Source organism: Ursus maritimus, unplaced genomic scaffold (genome assembly GCF_017311325.1).
Source record: "Ursus maritimus isolate PB19 unplaced genomic scaffold, ASM1731132v1 scaffold_20, whole genome shotgun sequence".
Classification (NCBI taxonomy): Eukaryota; Metazoa; Chordata; class Mammalia; order Carnivora; family Ursidae; genus Ursus; species Ursus maritimus.
Window position 1 is genome coordinate 35,260,564 of NW_024424453.1, and position 19,924 is coordinate 35,280,487.

General features: G+C 41.0%; 1 protein-coding gene across 1 annotated transcript in view; it reads left to right on the forward strand.

The window, feature by feature from the left end:
* Positions 1-19,924, forward strand: part of KCNH8 (potassium voltage-gated channel subfamily H member 8) — a 360,674-nt gene that overhangs the window by 137,911 nt on the left and 202,839 nt on the right. The window contains exon 3 of the mRNA XM_008709154.2: positions 18,718-18,849. Within this exon, the coding sequence (XP_008707376.2) occupies positions 18,718-18,849 (132 nt within the window). The remainder of the gene's footprint in view (positions 1-18,717; positions 18,850-19,924) is intronic.

A 19,924-nucleotide genomic window follows, 5' to 3' on the forward strand; every position in this document is an offset into this window, starting at 1 on the left:
GGGAGATCAGAACACAGGGACACGGCCCTGTGGATCGGGAACCGCGTAGCCCTGCCTGTCCCGTGGACACTGACTGGTCCCTCTTGCCGCCTGACGAGTCGCGGCGTGCCTTCCGTTCTTCAGTCAGCGTTCCGGACGCCACAGTAGTAACGGCTCACACTGCCTGCGGACAAGCTCTGCGCTCTGCTCTTTGCCTGTGCTGTTACGCCATTGACTCCGGGCACCAGCCTTTGAAGCAAATCCTAGTAATACGCCATTTTACAATTAAAGAAACTCATTCACAGAGAAGTGACGTGGACTCCTGACGCGTGCGCTCTCAGACACCAGGTCATGCTCGTGCGCATGGCGAGCCTCAGCTTCCGGCTGCGGACCCCATGACCCTGCGTCAGGAGGGACCTCGGCTTCCTGGGGGCTGTACGTAACTCTCCGGGAAGAACCGGGAAGAACCAGCAAGCTGTCAAGGAAAGACCTATTAAGTGGCTCAATTTGTACCGTGGACTCCTGACGCGTGCGCTCTCAGACACCAGGTCATGCTCGTGCGCATGGCGAGCCTCAGCTTCCGGCTGCGGACCCCATGACCCTGCGTCAGGAGGGACCTCGGCTTCCTGGGGGCTGTACGTAACTCTCCGGGAAGAACCGGGAAGAACCAGCAAGCTGTCAAGGAAAGACCTATTAAGTGGCTCAATTTGTACCTCTGGCTATTCATGATTTCACCTTTATGAGCCGGAAATGAAGTGTAGCCGCGATGTTTGAGAGTCTTTGGAATGAAACAAGTTCCCTTTGAAATAAGAAAAGCCGGTTGTTTTAAAGGTTCTCTGTGGTGAGAAGAAGATATTGAACATGGAGGATCAAGCCCTGGCGAGGAAGGACCTTCCCACTGTATTTACTGTGCCCAGGCCAAGGACTTGCTCCGAATAGCTAGTATTCCCAGAGCAATATTCAGAGTCGGAAGGGCTTGGGGTAGAATCTTTGCTGTATACTAAGTATGTACATTAGCTAAGTGACTTGCTTGTCTGAGCCTCCGTTTGACCTCTGAGACAGAGATAGCCATGCCAGCCTCACAAGTCTGATGGAGGACCAAACAAGATAACCGTTGCTCAGCACCCATTATTAGGAAAAGCTACATAATTTGTACGGTCCGTTGCAAAGTGAAAATACAACCCCCCCCCAACCCTTCACCTTTAAAAATACCTACTAAAAATTTCAAGATAGCAATAGTAGATCATTTAATCAAAAAGCCTGGGGCCCTCCTGAGGGCAGTTGCACTGGTTGCATGCCTGTGAGACCGGTCCTGAACATTGTAACCCTTCAACAAACAGCCCTTCTTCCTCTGGCACGTTTCCCTCCCAAGAGGAACCTTTCCATTCCCATTTCCCAGAGCACCAGACCCTCAAAACTTCCTACTTAGAGGTCCTAATCTAGTGTCTGAGCCCTGGCCTGTGGCCTGGCTTCTAGTCCCTCCTCACCTCATTAGAAAAGCCATGAACATCTAACCATCTTCTGAGGGATCCCATAAAGATTCTGTGATGTCTTAGCTGAGAGCCTCTATGTCCCCTGAGTTGTAGAATTACAATACTCACACAAAAACTTACACCATTCTAGTCATGCTATACTCTTACTATGAATAATTATATAACATGAACTTGGTTCAATTGCATAAAAACAGACCTGTGCTTTATTTCTCAGTGATAACCCTTACTCCGTGACACTCACCAAATTTATACACTAAGTGGTACCAGAACTTTAGATCTCTAGGGTACCCGCATGGACCCATTTGCCCTGATAAAGATAAACTCATTCTTCCTGCCACTGCCTTAGTTCAGACTGTTTCATGATTCAGGGCCTGAGTTGCAATAGTTTCATTTAACCAGTTGCCTGATCTACAATCCGGTCTCCTCCCTTCCTCCACATCACCTTCCTACCGTGCACATGTGACCCTGCTGTGCTCCTGTGACAAAGCCTTCAGTGATTCCCCCCTGTCCTTCACGATAAATGCAAATTCCTTAGCCTGGCATGGAAAGCCACTCATGAGCCAGCTCTGCTCTACAATCTGCCTCTTCAGACTTGTCCTTTTTCAGTTCTGCCTCCCTCCTCCCCTCCTTCCTCATCATCCCTACTCCAGCACGCCTCTCTTCACCTTGATTCATCATCTTATAGTTTTTGAAAAATGCCCCATGTTCTAACTTGCCTTGTGCCTTTTTAATTGACCCTCGTCCAGCCCACACCCTCCCGTTAGACCAATGAAATCACCCCGGTTCAGTTCAAGCCTGTCTCATCTGTGAGGCCTTCACCAGCGGGGACCTTCTGCTTCACACCGTGCTTCTGTTCTTCATAGTAGGAACCATCCTGTAAGGAGCTGAATGTGTTTGTTTGCTCCCTCAAATGTAGATGTTGAAACTGGAATCCCAATGTAACCCTGTTAGGAGGTGGGCCTTTGGGGGGTGATTAGGTGGTGAGGGCGGAGCCCTTGTGAATGGGGTTGCGGTCAGAGAGCTAGCTTACTGTCTTTCCACGTGTGTGGACACAACGAGAAGTCAGCAGTCTGCAACCCAGGCGAGGACTCTCACCGTAACCCGACTGCGCCGGCACCCTGATCTCAGACTTTCAGCCTCCAAGGCTGTGAGAACTGAATTCCTGTTGTTCTGAAGCCTGGTCTCCGGTACTTTGTTACAGCAGACCAAACTGTCTGGCGCACCCTTTGTTACAGCTTTCCCTTTCTACATCTGTCTCTCCCAGGAGATTGTGCATGGTTGAAGGTGGCTTTTTTTTTCTGGTGCCATATTCATTAATCATGGTATCTGTCAAGCCTAGCACAGTCATTGGTGCATAAGAAATGCTTCAATTCTTGCTGAGTAAAAATATTTGTTTTAGTGTTTCAGGTATTGCCCCCATTAAAATAACCTTGAGACACTGTCTGAGTCTATCTGTACACGCTCCTCTAAACTCATTTTGCTCTCCTGGTTCAGCTTCATGGTTCCGCTCCTTCCAAGTTTCTTCGGATCCCTGACCTAAACCTCCCCTTTTCTTTCTGTTTCTAGACACTGGTTCTGTTGCTAGGATATTTTTCTTTCTTTCTTTCCTTTTTTTTTTCTGTTTGGAGAACCTCTTCTTGTTCTCCGTCTTGCAGCAATAGAGGGAGTGGCATTCTGGAGTTTTCTGCTGTTTGATAAAGCAACATCTATTTGCATGGGAAGTGACCAGGTTGTCCTGAGGCATCTTACTCCAGGAATGCGGATTGGGGACTTGATTATTCACTGAATCCCTCTGCTCTTAGTCCTTTCTATCCCAGTCTCCTCTGAGAGCTTGGGCCAATGCAGGCACAAAGGAGGTAAATAAATAAGGCAGCCAAGAGGTGAGTGTCTCCCCGGAGCAGCTAGCAAGAAAAGGCAAGGGGGGAGCAGCTGGAGAGACAGCCACCAGAAAATGCAGACAAGACCAGCAACTTGCACACAACTCAGGGATCCTTGTGCACAGTGTTGGAGACAGTAGAACCCCTCTGAATGTGAAAGGAAGAATTATTTCGCTCTCCCTATGGCTCTCTGAGAAGTAGTGCAATTGTCGGTCGTTAGCAACTTGGCAAGATGGTTAAATGAATTAACATTTTCATATGCATATTTGAGAATAGAAATGTAGTAAAAGTCATCTTATTATAGAGAGCACTTTTTCCCATTTCCAGCATATCTGAATGAAAGGAATCATGAACCGTGTATGTGAAGACTTGAGGTCAAGTCCTGGCTCAGTTGCTGACATGCTGTACGTGACCATAGCCAAGTCATTCTACCCTCCAATCTCTAAGTGCCTGTAAGAAACAAAAAGAGATAGTATTTTATATCTTAAAGCTGTGAAGGGGATCCAATAAAGAAAGTAAGTGATGGAGAATATTAAGAAGCATGTAAGTGCTAGTAATAATGATTTTCAGAGTCTAGATTTGTATCTACCAGGCAAAAAAGCTGTGATTTTGGGGCAGTTTTCTTCAGCTTCCTGAGCCTGTTTTCTCACCTGTAAGATGGCAATGAAAGTTAGAGCATCTGCTTCTTTTTTTTTTTTTAAGATTTTATTTATTTATTTGACAGAGACAGCCAGCGAGAGAGGGAACACAAGCAGAGGGAGTGGGAGAGGAAGAAGCAGGCTCCCAGAGGAAGAGCCTGATGTGGGGCTCGATCCCAGAATGCTGGGATCACGCCCTGAGCCGAAGGCAGACGCCCAATGACTGCGCCACCCAGGCGCCCCTAGAGCATCTTAAGTTTAAGTGAAATATTGCTTGTAAAGCACTTTGCATGGTGCCTGCACATGGGCGCTCAGTAAATGTTAACTATCAGTCTCCCAACCAGCAGTATTATTATTGTAAAGTTGGAATTCATCTTATAAAAATTAACTTTGTTCTTTGAACACAAATTGTAGAGCCCCTGTGATGTTTGGGCCAGACAGTCTGCTTTGTTCATGGGGGAGTGCAAAAGAAAGGAAGCCCTAATCCTTGCTTTCTCATACCTTCTAGTCTACTGAGAAAGAAAGACTCCTCAAATAATCATGGACCTGTTAAGTAGTTTGTAGGCAAGTTACAGGCTGCTCTATGGGATGGAATAATAGGGGGAACTGACCAAATCTGGGAACGAGGAAGAATTTATCAGGAAACTGATGTTTGAGTTGAATTTTGAAGGATGAGTGTAAGTTGACTACGTGGAGGAAAGAAAGCATTCTAGGCAAAGAGCCATGTGGGCAAAGGTTCTGGGAAAGACTGCCCCATCTGAGAAAGAGAGAGAAGGCCAGTGGCCCTGGAGAACAGGCGGCAGGGTCTCACATCACACAGGAGTGGGACAGGGCTGGCATCACAGGCTTTATAGACCACGCCCAGGCTCTGGCCAGTTAACTGAAGGCAGTCAGAGTTCTGAGTGGGGAAGTCACGTAATGAATATTTAATCTTACAAAGATCATTTTTTTCCTGCCATGTGAGACAGGTAATCCACATAAGCAATGAGTAAGTGTTACGCAGAGTGTCATCTGAAGACTGGTAACAGGTGCATCACCTGGGATTTCTGAGAAGTGCAAATTATCAGGCCCCACCCAGACCTATGGAATCAAATCAGGAGGTGAAGCTCTGCAACCAAGGCTTTCACAGGCCCTCCAGGGGATTCTGTTGCATACTAATGTTCTTGAAGCCCTGGTTTAGTCTAGGATGTGGCCAATAAGGATGCCAGAGTGGATTTAAAACCCATTTCAAAGGTTTAGCCACTGGAATTGACAGGATTTGGTGATCTCTTTGGTTTGGGGGATAAGAAAGAAGGAAGTGTCAAGAATGACTCTAAATGTGCACCTGCAATGGAATCCACCGAACCTGGCCTTTTATACTTTGTTGGGTGTCTGTTTTGAGGTGAGAGGGGAGGGAAGGCTGGGACATGGCTTGTTATTTTAGTGCGTTTGTTTTTTTAATATTTACTAACCCACAGAGCACTGATGATCAGATCCCCAAACCATCATTATTAAAAATGACATCAAGTGAAAAAACCTCATGGCTTGGAGCATCTCTAGCGATGGGCAGTATAACCAGGCTATAACTGGAGAAATGATTTCATCTATGATAAGAACAGCTATTTTTTTGAAGTCTTTACTTCCCCGGAATTTTTCAATGCTGAGTCCACTAAATTATCTTTTGAAACATCATGTTCCACTATTAAAAAAATAAAATAAAAGCACTGTGTTTCAGAAATTACAGTAGGAGTCAAACAGCAAAAGAAATCTTGTTAACAATGCTACTAAGAAAAGATACAATTAAAAGGGAAAACATTAAACTCGGAATGTGTCTTGAGGTTTAAAAAAAAAATCCCCTTTTGCTTGAAATTCTTTCATTGTGTATAGTATCTAGAATGATTTAGAAAACTACCTGTTTTTCCCACACATAAAAGAGATGGCCAGAGTAGAAGCTTCTCACGTATTTGAGCTTCTAGTTGCTTTGGCCTGAGTCTGTACAGACTCTTTGATCAGTCTCCATTTGTCTCCTTTCTCTCCTGATTTGCATGTATTTTGCTTTTGGGATGCAGCTCACAATGCTCGTACTCAATGTCAGAATCCCCACGTAGCTTCTGTTAGTGGAATTGTAAGACATGCCTTGTCAGAGATCCCTCTAAGGTCATTAAGCTTATTTTTAGGTAAAGGATAATTAAGTATATTTTCATTATCCAAAGAGAAAGGAAATGAGTATCCTCTATTTAGGAAAATAGGATCATCTGGATAATCTTCTTTTCGAATGCACCACTATGACGTTCACAGTCTAGGTTCTACTTGGTTCTTGCACTAACGAATAGTGCTTCTTAAACAGTCTTATAGTATAGTGTCTGCTCAAAACTCCCAAAGAATGAAGCATTAACTCCTAGGACACAGTAATTTGTAGGCCTCTTCCTAAGGCGTTGGCAAATTATGGATTGTAGATGTCTCTGGCAGGATGCCTGTTTTATAAAGGACATTTTATTGGAAAATGACCATGCTTATTTGCTTATGTGTTATTTATTACTGTTTTGTCAGTACTATAGCAGAGCTGAATAGTTGAGACAGAGGCTCTATGAACTGCAAAGCCAAAAATATTTACTCTCTCGCTGTCTACAGAAGAAGTTTGCTGACCTCTGAAGATGAATATACCAAATCCGTTAGGGAATATCCAATTGGAGCCCACGTGGTTTAGAAGCATTCTGAATTGTCATGCTTTAATTACATGTACAGGATCAACATGTACTTTTGTTGTGGTTGGAGGAAAATGTCTATAATCATATGAAGCTAGTGAGAAAATGTTATGCATGAATTCAGATTTCACAAAACAATGTCTGTCCTGGGACAGGCTTGCCAGTGCACGAAGGGTACGGCAGTGCTCACCTGGGAAGTGGGGTTTGGCCTCAAGTTCTGGTGAGGTATCAGCTCCATTTTAGGGGAGGAGCAGTAAATTGGGGAAGCGTCTAACTGTTTTGCTTCTATGCCTGCCAAGTTGTGACTCAGGGCAATCTGGCGCTGTGTTCATGAGTCTTTACTAGGAGTCGAGTTTGCACAATGGAAGAAATGTTCAGTATGTTTGTTGTCTGCATGTTCTTGGAAAGTGCTAAAATGACACCTAAAACTGCAACCATGTATTTATACACTAGAGAATTGTCATGAGATCCTTAACTACTTCTTTTCAGTTTCTATTTCCTTGTTTCCAAATTCTCGTCTCAAAATTTCTGCTTTCTCCCATAGAACATATTTCTCATCATTTTTTATCTCACTTGCTCAGACTTTTAAACACATATTCTAATCGCAAATCTACTTAAAAATATATATGTGTATATTATATATATATTATATATGTATTATGTATATGTGTTTGTGTGTGTGTGTATATATATATATATATATATATGCACACACTTGATTGGGGCGCTTGGGTCACTCAGCCAGGTAAGCCTCTGACTCTTCATTTCAGCTCTGGTCATGATCTCAGGGGTCGTGAGATACAGCCCCTTGTTGGGCTCCACGCTCAACTCAGCTCGAGTCTGCTTCTCTCTCTCTCTCTCTCTCTCTCTCTCTCTCCCCCTCTCCCTTAGCCCCTCCCCTGCTTGTATAAGCGTGCACGTGTGCTCTTTTTCACTCTTTCAAATAAATAAATTAATTAATTAAAAAAAAAAAAAACTTGGGGCGCCTGGGTGCCTCACTAGGTTAAGCATCTGCCATGGGCTCAGGTCATGATCCCAGTCCTGGAATCAAGCCCAACATTGGGCTCTCTGCTCCGTGGGGAGCCTGCTTCTCCCTCTCTCACTCCCTTTGCTTGTGCTCTCTTTCTTTCTCTCTCTTTGTCAAATAAATAAATAAAATCTTTAAAAAACAAAAAGAAAAAAACAAACCCCAAAACTTGATCAATGCTGAATTTGTTACGTGTCCTGGATTATTTTATCAATAATAATATATGCAAGAGCAATTTTTCCTTCTCAGTTACCCAAATCAGATTATTCACTCATGATAATTATTCCTTTGGAGATTTCTATTAATCTTTGAAGAAATGCACTGTGTTTTAGCACAAAGCCCATGAAACTGAACGTCTTATGACTTGAGGTCTAGTCCCACCTCCACCGACAATTAGCATTAATCATTCTGGGCAGTTTACTCAATCACTCTGAATGTAGCATTTTCATCTTTCCAGTAAAGAGTTTCATCTCATCATCTCAAAGATCTTTTTAACCCCAGCAATCTGAGCTGACTTTATGTTACAACTTAATACTAGCTTAGATGTTCAAATAAATGCTGAATAATTCTCCATTTTCCAAAGTAATATGTTTCCTTGATTAAAAATAAAATCATGAAATGTTTCATGAGTGCACAGAGATTTTTATAACCAACCCACCCTAAATCATCACCTAGCTTTAACAAACATTAATGAACCATAGTTGTGCCTGATTGTTTTTTTTTAAGATTTTATTTATTTATTTGAGAGAGAGAGAGAGAGAGTGAGCATGCACAAGAGGGGGGAGGGGCAGAGGGAAGGGGAGAAGCAGACTTCCTGCTGAGCAGGGAGCCCTATGGGGCTCCATCCCAGGACCCTGGGATCATGACCTGAACCGAAGGCAGACGATTGATTGACTGACTGAGTTACTCAGGCACCCCCTGATTGTTTTTTAATAGGTAAAGAATGAAAGCATTATATGTACAGGTAAAGTCCTTATTTTATATAACTAGTCAAAAAGTGTAAAATACTTTTGCATATATTGACCTCTTCAAAGCTCTTAACCATGAGAAGTAGCTGTATATCCAGTACGCAGATGTGGGGCAGACAGGTGAAAAAATTGTATCTGAGCATACTCAGTGAGTAAGTGTAGAATCCAGGACTCGACCACATGCAAGGTCATCTAAGCCCTGTATTCTTTCCATTATATCTTGACTCGGCTTTTCTAAACATATCATTTTTTCAATTAGAGTTCCTCATAAGCAACACAAATTGATTCTGGTTATCTTAAGCAAAAATACTAGTTTATTAAAAACATATGTTGTAACTTATAGAGCCAAAGAAAGTAATGAGCAACCAGCTCTTGAAAAAGACAGGAGGCAGTAGTTTTCTGTAAGGTCTAGGTAGCAGGAATAACCGGAAGGATTTTTCTGGTCTTTATTGTTAAATGAATCCATTTCCTCCATTTTTTATCTTGGATCCCTCTGTTTAAGATCAGAATTACTGGAAAAGAAAGACTGATGGGCCCCACGTGGGCTATTTGCCCATCCTTCCAGTGAGGGCTTGTCAGAGCACTGAGTCTGATGGTTCTACCAGGGCTACCTGCAGAGGGGTTTTGGTTTCTGGTGGAATAGGGAGGTTCAGTGACAAGAGGAAGGGCATGGATGCTATTCTGCCAAAAATGTGAGGTAATCTGCTCTGCTAACCGTGGCAATCATGAGAACGTGCATCTTGTATCTCTGATTACAGGATAATAATTGGCTAACGGCCCCAACCGTTTCACTGTGTTGGCACAGAGGCCAAGCTTTCTAAGGGCAGCTTCCTGCCAATGACTGAGTGAAGCAGAGGTGCTAAACAGTTCTGTGCCTGGGAGGTACGGAACTGCCCTGATGGTCGTCTTGGCTGGGTGACTCCCTCATGAGCTTCGTGAGCTTTCATTACAACTGCACTGCAGTCTGAGACACTGCTGTCCAGTTTTTCTTCCTTCCCTCTCTCCTTTGCTTGACCAGAGACCTGCCTTATGGTCATTGGCTTCTAAGAGGACCTGCAATGGCACACATATAGTCATTAATATTCAAAAGCAATATTAAGTAGCACTTCCATGAATAATTCTCTTAGAATGTTATTCCCCCTTTCCCACATTCTTTAATCCCCCTTTTGTTGTAGTTGTTGTTGTTCTTACAGCATTTAAAAACCTTCTAATAAACTATACAACTATTTATAGTTTATTGTTTTTCTCTCCAAATTAGAATATAAGTTCTCTTGGGGCATAGGACAGAAATCTATTCTGTTTTGTTTACTGATGTATCCAAACACATAAAACAGTTCCCAGCCATAGAGGGCACTCAATAAATATTTGTTGTGTGAATGACCAACTTTATTTCCAATCGCTTGCAACGTAATCTCCAAATATTTTCTTTTGGGCCCTAAATTAAGTAATCCCAGAGTCCCAGACCCCTTTACCCATGCTGGATTCTTGTGGGCATTATGATTATTATTGGCACCAATAATTATTCCCATTGCCCTGCAAAAACCATAGAGTCCTCTAACGAAAGCCTTGTATAATTAGAGTTAACCCGATCCTTGAATTTTCATTTAAGGACAGTTCTTTTTCACTGAACAACAGCAAGTTTGAAGAAATCATAAATTGCTTTTCTTAAAGTCAAGTATCAAGGGAGCAGGTTTGCTTCAGTGTCTTGTTCTCAGAAGGAAGCGGCTTACAAGTAGCAATCATGAAGCCAGGCCCATTGGATCAGACATTTTTCTGCTCACTAACAGTTGTCCATCACATTTGGCCTTCTTTCCCCCAGAGGATCATTGAAATGGAGAGCCATGGCTCAGAGTTGATTGGGGCTCAGTGCTCTTTGTTTTTTCCAGTCTTAGAAGAGATGAATCCAGGGGAGGTCACCCTGTGTCCCGCCTAGAGCTGCCATGGTACAGAGATTACCATTTGTAAAGCTTCCTAAGAAACAAGAACCAAAAACATATTGGGAGGATGTATCAGGCAAATGCTTTGTGAATGAGGTCAGAATATGGTGCTACATATATTAATGACTTAGGTTACTACCCTTTAAAACTGTAATCAGGAAGCTTTTATGAGTACATGCTCTTTAGCTCAACATGGGGACTGAAAGCAGCACCAGTGGGGGTTTTCAGATCCCAGGGTCTCATTGGATACTGAAGCAGCTTAAAGAGCCATGTGTATCTTAATGATGGATGTATTCCAACCTGGCACTAAAGTAGCTGCATCTTGTTTCCAAGAGATGTTCTGGGGGCCTGGCTGGCTTATAGGTGGAACATGTGATTCTTGAGATCTCCAGGTTGTAAGTTCAAGCCCTATGATGGGTGTAAAGTTCAAGCCCTATGATGGGTGTAGAGATTACTGAAAAAAATAAAATCTTTAAAAAAAAGAAAAAAAGAGAGAGGTTCTACTCTTATTCTTGACTGAGAGAAATTTGTTGATTATCCTAAGGCTTTATTTCATTTTTTTCTCTTACACTATGGCATTTAATAAAGCATATGTATCATTATGTCCTATAGCATGGGGAAAAAAATTAAGTGATAGTGAAACTCAATTCCTAAAACATTGTTTGTAGAACAAGATCATTCCCAGAATATTGTAGTAAAGCAAAATTAGAAAATCAAACTCAGACTTGTATTTAAATTCTGCTCTGTGGCACTTAATAGCTATGTGACCCTGAAGAAAATACTGCATATCTCAATTTCCCCATTTGTAAAATGTGGTTCCATTTGGTAAAATATTGGTCAGGTTGATCAATGAGAAGCTTAGATATAAGACATGTACAGCATGTGGCATAGTGTCCAGCACATAACGGAAACTTAAGTGATAGCTGTCACTAGGTTCTTGCTGGGTGCATTATATTGTTTATATCATCAGGACCCCTTTACCTCTATTTCTCATTGGACTGCACCCAATTGTCCTGGATCCTCCTCTAAACCTCTCCCAGCTGGATTTGTGTTTAACCATATGTGGAAAATGCTTTCAATTTTAGGTAGCAATTATCTCTGTTTACCATCAAAAGCAGTTTCCTTTTCTTAAAGCAAGTAATAGCTCCGCTGGTCAGTAATACAATCAATGATTTGTTGAACAAGGATGGTGCAACTACAGACAAAAGCACATCTTGGGGAAAATCTCAAGTTCCCAAGCTCCTCTTTTTCCTAATAATTAGAGATTAGAGAAGAATAAGGTTTTTATTTATGGAGAAAAGGTACTTAGAACAAAATGGAAAGGGAAAAAAAACTTGGCGCGTTCAAATCAGTTAAGCATTGCCTGATTTGATATATACCCATCCTTCCTTCCTTCTTCCCTCTTTCTCTCTCTCTCTTTCTCTCTATCTTTGGGATATCTGTTAAAACTTAAATCATTGGAATATGTAAAAAGTGATCTCCCCAGAAATACGACCTCACCACTCTTATTGCCCTATCTTGAACTTCTTGTCATTTCTTATCTCGAATCTCTAGAGTTGCCAGAATCCCACTATATATTCCTTCATGCTTATTCTAGGAAAACTGAAAATAAGGATCCTGAGAAGAAAGGAAAAAAAAAGAAACTCTAATTCCACAAGCCAGCACTATTAATATTTTGCGTGTATTCTGCCTGTCTTTTTTTTCCTACACAGAAACAAATTTAAAACACATGGTTTTTATGAGATCCTCCTTCTTCTTTAAATATTGGAATGAAAGGTATCTTTAGCCACTGCCCAGCTCAGGGGGGTCTCCAGCTGGTTTTCTTCATCTCCCGCCAACTCCATTCTACCCTCTGCCATTACACAGGTGTCAGGGTCCTAGTGCCCTTTACTTTGGGTCATTGAGATCCTAGGGCATGAGGAGGAAGGGCGTTCACTCAGAGCAAATCCAATGGGGATGGAGCAAAGGCCTGAAACATACAGAGGCTGCACTGTAGACAGATGGCCCTTGGAAGGGTTCCCTGCAGATAAGGGACAGTCTTTACCTGATATTTCACCAAAGAATCTTTGCCTTCATCCCTTAGTATACAAATGCCAAGAAGAGCAGGTGAGACTGCTCTAGGGCTTGCCCCCACACAGTTCTGGGTACCTCAAGGGACTTCCTCATCCTTTTAAATATCACCTTTCCTTTAGGTCACCTCTTCACACTACCCATCCCGTTCCTGTTTTGTTTTTTGTTTTTTGTTTTTTCCTAGTCCCTTAAAAACAGACCTTCCGTATTAGTAAAGAATCTGGAATGTTATTCTAATACTTTAAGCAGGCAGTGAAAAGCCATTGAGTATTTTTATTCAATACCCTATATTTTCACAGCTTATTGGAAGCAGCACGGGAGGAAACCTAAAAGCAAGAAGAACACTTTTGAAGAGTGGGCGAGAGATGATTAAGACCAGAAGAAGGCAGTAGTAGAAAATGTGGTAAAGAGGAAGGGTAGCTAAGGGTTCAATGATAGATTCCCTTGGTACTCCCATTACTGCTGCACTCCTGCTACAGATACGAGGGTCCCGTCATCCGTTACCATCAGGGGTAGCCTTGTGTACTCATCTGTAGTCCCTTTCCCACCCCTGCTTCAATATATACCCCCTGGACTAATTTCTAAAAATTGTCAAACTTGTCACCACATCATTGATAAGTAGCACTGAGACAATGGTTGTTGGGAACAAGACTCATCAGATTTAGTGTGAAATATGAGGAGCACCTGAAAATGTCTAGGTAGCATAAGATTGATGCTGTTAACACTTAGGATATTATATTACTTTAGTAATAATTTCAAAGACTAAATGTTACACAGATTTATCATAAAAAATCTAGTCAAAATCCTGCTTGATGGAAGAAACGTGAGGATATGCAAAGTGTCCGTATCCCCCTTTCTGTTCCTGAGTTACACTGGGAAATGGAACTTGAATCTCATCACGACAGAAGAGTCATTAAAGAGAAAGGAAGAGTTCACAATTCAATTTACTTTTAAACCTGACCTCCTTATATTAAGTTATTAAACCTTGAACTCATACTGGAAACCTTATCATTGGTTTTTGCTTATTGCCAAACATAACCTTTTGGGAGTGGGTAGAAAGCATATAAGTCTTCTTACAAATGTAAATAGTAGCAAGTCAAATTCTCCAGTACCCTTGCTTCCCAATGAAGGAACAGGAAGTACCAAAGTGGAGACATGGGACATTCCACTGGATTTAAGCTCTGTGTAATTATTTATGCAATTCCAAAAATACATTTTACCATATAGGGTATAAACCCTGTTTTCTCCCCATGAATTGTATTTATCCATGGAAGTCAAAGGTGTTATTAACTTAAATCCTGGCAGAGCCTCATCTGTTTTAGCACTTACCAACCCACATGGTAATTACTGCTGCTATACACAGAAGAACTTAAAATTGACACAGGATTTCTGCCCTCTAACCTGTTTTAAGAATCCTTCATCCCTGGATTTGAGAGTGAGGGACGTGCTGCCTCCCACCTTAACCTTACAAGAGATTTATTGCACCAGGCTTGAATTACTGTTGACTGGAAAATGTTGCATGATCATTATTTTGCCTGTGGACAAGAGAGGAAGAGGCCAACCTTGGGAAATAGCTTTGAATGATTAAAGTCATGCAACGATAGAGATTTTTGTCAGAGAGCCAGGGCAGAGGGCCCACAGAGGGCCTGAAAAGGAAAGGAAAGCAGGGAAGGGATGGATGAGTGAGCACATTAGTGTGAAGGGTCTTGCCTGCCTGCTTGGTAAGTTTTGGCATCTATCCTCTTTTTCTGGAAGAAGCAAGTGGCATATGCCTTGCTTTCCAATTTTAGAGGCAGCCAAAGCCGTATTTGTAAGGCAGTTGTGGATAAATCTGAAGAGCAGTTGAAAGAAGAGAGGAAGAAGGGAAGGGAAGGAGGAAAGAAATAAGCCTGTGTCTCATTTGTACTGTTTCCCTCACACAGGCATACCTCCTTTTATTGTGCTTTACTTTATTGTGCTTCGTAGATAATTGTGTTTTTTACACATAGAAGGTTTGTAGCAACCCTGCATAAAACAACTCTATTGTGCCATTTTTCTAACATTTGCTCACTTTGTGTCTGTGTGTCACATTTTGGCAATTCTCGCAATATTTTAAGACTTTTTCACTATTATTTTATTTGTTATGGTGACCCGTGATCAGTGACCTTTGATATTCGTATTGTAATTGTTTTGGGGCACCACCAACACTGCGCATATAAGATGGCAAACTCAAATCAATACAGGTATGTGTTCTGACTCCTCCACCAGCTGGCCATTCCCTGTCTCTTTCTCATTCCTTGGGCCGCTCTGTTCCCTGAGACACAACAATATTGCAATTAGGTCAATTAACAACCCTACAGTGGCCTCTTACATATTCACATGAAAGGAAGAGTTGCATGTCTCTCACATGCTTAGTGAGGAAGGATGTTGAAAGTCAAAATAGGCCAAAAACTAGCCCTCTTGTGCCAAACAGCCAAGTTGTGAATGCAAGGAAGCTCTGCACACACTCTCTCTCTCAAGTAGATAAGTAAATCTTAAAAAAACAAAAAAAGAAAGAAAGAAACACATTTTGTAAGGTTGTAGCTGCCATAGATAGTAATTCCTCTGATGCATCTGGGAAAAGTAAATTGAAAACCTGGAAAGAATTCACCATTCTAGATGCCATTAAAAGGGAAGGGGGTATGGGAAGAGGTCAAAATATCAACATTAACAGGAGTTTGGAAGAAGTTGATTCCAACCCTCATGGAGGACTTTGAAGGGTTCAAGACTTCAGTGAGGGAAGTCACTGCAGTTGTGGTGGAAACAGCACAGAACTAGAATTAGAAGTCGAGCCTAAAGATGGGACTGAATTGCTGCCGTCTCATGATAAAACTTTAATGGATAAAGACTTGATTCTTATGGATGAGCAAAGAAAGTGGTTCTTGAGATGGAAACTTCTCCTGGTGAAGATGCTTTGAAGATTGTTGAAATAGCAACAAAGGACTTAGAATATTACATAAACTTAGTTGATAAAACAGCAGGAGGGTTTGAGAGGATTGACTCCAATTTTGGAAGAAGCTCTACTACTGGTAAAATGCTATCAAACAGCACCACATGCTACAGAGAAATCACTTGTGAAAGAAAGAGTCAATTGATGTGGCAAATCTTATTGTTGTCTTATTTTAAGAAATTGCCACTGCCACCCCAGCTTTCAGCGACCACCCTCCTTCGATCACTCCGCAGCCATCAACATTGAGGCAAGACCTTCCAATAGCAAAAAAAGGTTACAACTCACTGAGACCTCAGATGATGGTTAACAATTTTTTAAAGAAATAACGTGTTTTTGGGGCACCTGGGTGGCACAGCGGTTAAGCGTCTGCCTTCGGCTCAGGGCGTGATCCCAGCGTTCTGGGATCGAGCCCCACATCAGGCTCCTCCGCTAGGAGCCTGCTTCTTCCTCTCCCACTCCCCCTGCTGTGTTCCCTCTCTCGCTGGCTGTCTCTATCTCTGTCGAATAAATAAATAAAATCTTTAAAAAAAAAAGAAAAAGAAATAACGTGTTTTTAATTAAGGCATGTACATTGTATTTTTAGACACAATACTATTGCACACTTAACAGACTACTGTATAGTGTAAACATAATTTTTATATGCACTGGATAAAATAGATTTTCAGGAAAATTAATAGCCTCTGTTCTGATTTGGGTGATGTTTTTACAAGATAATTGACAGAGAGAAGGTTTAAAATGTGATCTTAAATATCGGATTCATACTGTTTTCCATGTCCCCACTATTACTATGTCTAGGGGCTGATTGATAGCTTGCCCCATGGGTCTTTTTTGTCCCTACCATAGCTACAGCATTAGTGAAAACACTTCCCACCTTGACATGGTGGCCATAGAAAAAAATTAGAATCAAGAGCCATTCGGGGATGATAGGGATAGTAGTGTTTGGCCAGGGATGTGGCTCATTTATAAGGTTTCCCCATTAGTCATAGACAATAGAGTTGATTTATTGTCTCATGGTTTTTGAGTTGCTCTGTCTACCACTGGACTGATGGATATGAGAATATTACAATCAAAGGAACCAAGTTAATTGGAGAGGAGAAGTTAATTGACTCCCCCATAGTCCCGGGCTAGTTAATGTTGGAGCTATGGTTGGCTCCCAGATCTCCTGGAGCCTGGTGATGGGATATTGAAATGGGATTGATGTGGCCTGGATATTTGGGAAGATCAATGAAAGGAAACCATAGATCTGAGTCAAGAGAACACGGAGGAATTCAAGATGCTGAAGCTATTAGGAAGATGTGGCTGAACAGGTACACATTCCATGCATACTTTATATAGTGGAAGCACATTGTACACACATTTATTGCATGTGTATTCAACCACACTTTTCAAAATGTACAATAGCAGCTAAAATAAAATGTGATTTTTATGTCAGTTGGCCCCTATATCAACTCCTTCATCTGGTGCTTAAGTAAGGAAAAAAATCCGATAGATTCCAAGGTTGGGTGGATACATCAGCTGCTTTGGAAATTGTGAGATCTAATACGGTATATACAAAACAAAATGTCAAGGGTATTTCTGACTGTCTGTTAGTTTTGTCTTATACCCAACTTTGAAATCAACTCCCAAATAAGGTGGAAATTCACAGTGTAAGGGTTTTTCCCCCATCGAAAGAAAAATATATGTGAATAGATTAATAGTTTTGTTTTTAAGCAATAACTTTTTTGCCATTTTCAATTGTTTTTGCCCAGGAATGCTTTTTAGTACGGAATCTAGTATAAGAATTTTAATATATTCTTAAAATTATATTATTATTATATATATATATACATATACATTTCAAAATATGAGCCTTAGGTTTGAACCTAAAGCTACTAATGGTATTTCTCAGGGTTCTTTTGCTCAAAACATAGAATTGAATTTGATTATTACTTTTTAAAATATGCTCTTAAGGGACGCCTGTGTGGCTCAGTTAGTTAAGCGTCTGTGTTCAGCTCAGGTCATGATCTCGGGGTCCTGGGATTGAATCCCACACCGGGCTCCTTGCTCAGCTCGGAGCCTGATTCTCCCTCTGCCTGCCGCTCCCCCTGCTTGTGCTGTCTCTCTGTCTCTCTGACAAATAAATAAATAAAATCTTAAAAAAAAATGTTCGTGAAGTAAAACATACAGACAGAAAAATAGACATGCATAAGTGTAGAGCTTGATGGGTTTTCAAACATTGAATACTCCTATGCAATTAACATAAAGGTCAGAAAGCAAAACTTGACCAGGATCCCAGAACTCCCCAACCCGTATCCCCCTCAAATCACAATCTCCCAAACCGCCAACCTGACTTTTAACACTGTAGGTGAGTTTTACCTGTTTCGGACTTAATGTGAATGCATTCTACTCATTTGTGACTGGCTACTTTTGCTCAATATTATGTTAGTGATATTCATCCATCTGATTGTCAATTATTGCATAATGCTCATTGACAGTGCTCCTCATGTTGTATTGTGGGAATATATCTTAATACTCTTGTACAGTTTTTAAAGTATATATGTACTAATTTGCAACCGACCAGCAATGTTGGAGAGTTCAAGGGACTATGCGTTTTCCCCAAAACTTGGTATTTTCCATCTTTTGTGCTTTAACCATTCTGGTGGGCAATCGTTGATTTTTAAATTTACTAACTAAACCTCCAGCAAACTCGTACCAAACAAAGGTCTTTATTTAGCAACCCGTGTGTGCTGGGGGTGGGAAGGGGCCATGTTTCATAAAGTGGAATGCTTCAACATCAACAAGTTCAAAAAAGAAATACAGTTTGAATTACATAAGCAGAAATATCTCAGCACAGACAAGTGGTTTTGTTTAAAATACAGGCTTATTTTCAAAGAAAGCATTTCATTTGGGAATGAAGAGATATGCATATGGGCTAGACATTTATGGAATCTGAAAACTGACATTTTTAAGATTTTGGAGGGGAGGTGTGGGATAGAAGAAAACAGTAAGGACTTTCTTAACTGCCCCACTAATGATGGAGATTTTCATAGAAAAAACATGAGGCAGTGGTTGATTTGTATTTTTATTACTGTTGCAGGGTCTCCATTTTGGTGCCTATTGGATATTGTTCCTATAAAGAATGAGAAAGGAGATGTGGTACTTTTTCTGGCCTCATTCAAAGATATAACAGATACAAAAGTGAAGATTACTCCAGAAGATAAAAAAGAAGGTTGGTACTGTTTTCAGAAAACATTGACAGATGGAGTCACATTTTGAAATTGTTTACTCAAAAACTCTGGGAGGAAAAAAACCCTGTCTTTTTAATAACAGCAACTGATAAATATTCATGACTGTTCGCAGTCAGTATTTGGTGCCTCTTCCAAAATCACAGAGACATTACACGAATTTACATTCTCGTCTTGGTAATAAAAACTCATTTGACGGGAACCAGAAGTTCATATTCCTATGCAAATAGGATGAGGAAGGGACATAGTTTACCAGAATGGGAAGAGTCACACCACCTTGTTTTATTAGGGAAAAAAATGAATCGATAGCAGTAAGTGAACTTAAAATGATGTGATTAAAAGTATATCTCTGTTTCATCTGAAGTGCCCTAGCTCAAAACTTAGAGGTGAAAATTTCACGTGCAAAATTAAGGATCAAGTTTAGTGGTTGCTAGAGTGGACTGTCACACACAAACATGTATCTGTATCTGATCATATATAACAGCATAATAATTTGTTTTAAGGCACAGATAAGCTTTTCGAAGATCTTTAAAGCATTCTAAGACTCTATGTTGCTTTCCTTTTACCTTCTGTTTATACTTACGAAGAAATACCTTGCAATTCATGCAAACTGACAAAAATTGACACTGAAAAAATGTTGATACCGTTTCATTTAAACAGGAGTAGGATAAGATACTTTGGTGACCAGAGAAAAAGCAATCGTCATTGCAGGGATGTCCTATGTAGCAAATTCTTTGAGTTATCGGACCTTTCAACAATTATGTCTTTTTAAGAATGAACTCTTTTACTCCAGCTCTTTTAAAACATGTATGGGAGTGTTTTAAATATATAATATCTCTTGAAATACAGGCCGAAAGGAGAACTGTCATGGTGTGGTGCCCCCACCCCCACTTCCGTCATTTAAAATGTTTGCAAATACACGACTCTTTTCCTGTGTGTTTGCATGACTATACAGTGAGGCATATTCTACATACATAAGGAAAGAACAGTCTTACAATGAAAGTTACTTGGATATTAGAGTAAGTGTAATACCTGTCCAGTGAGAGAATAGAAAATGTG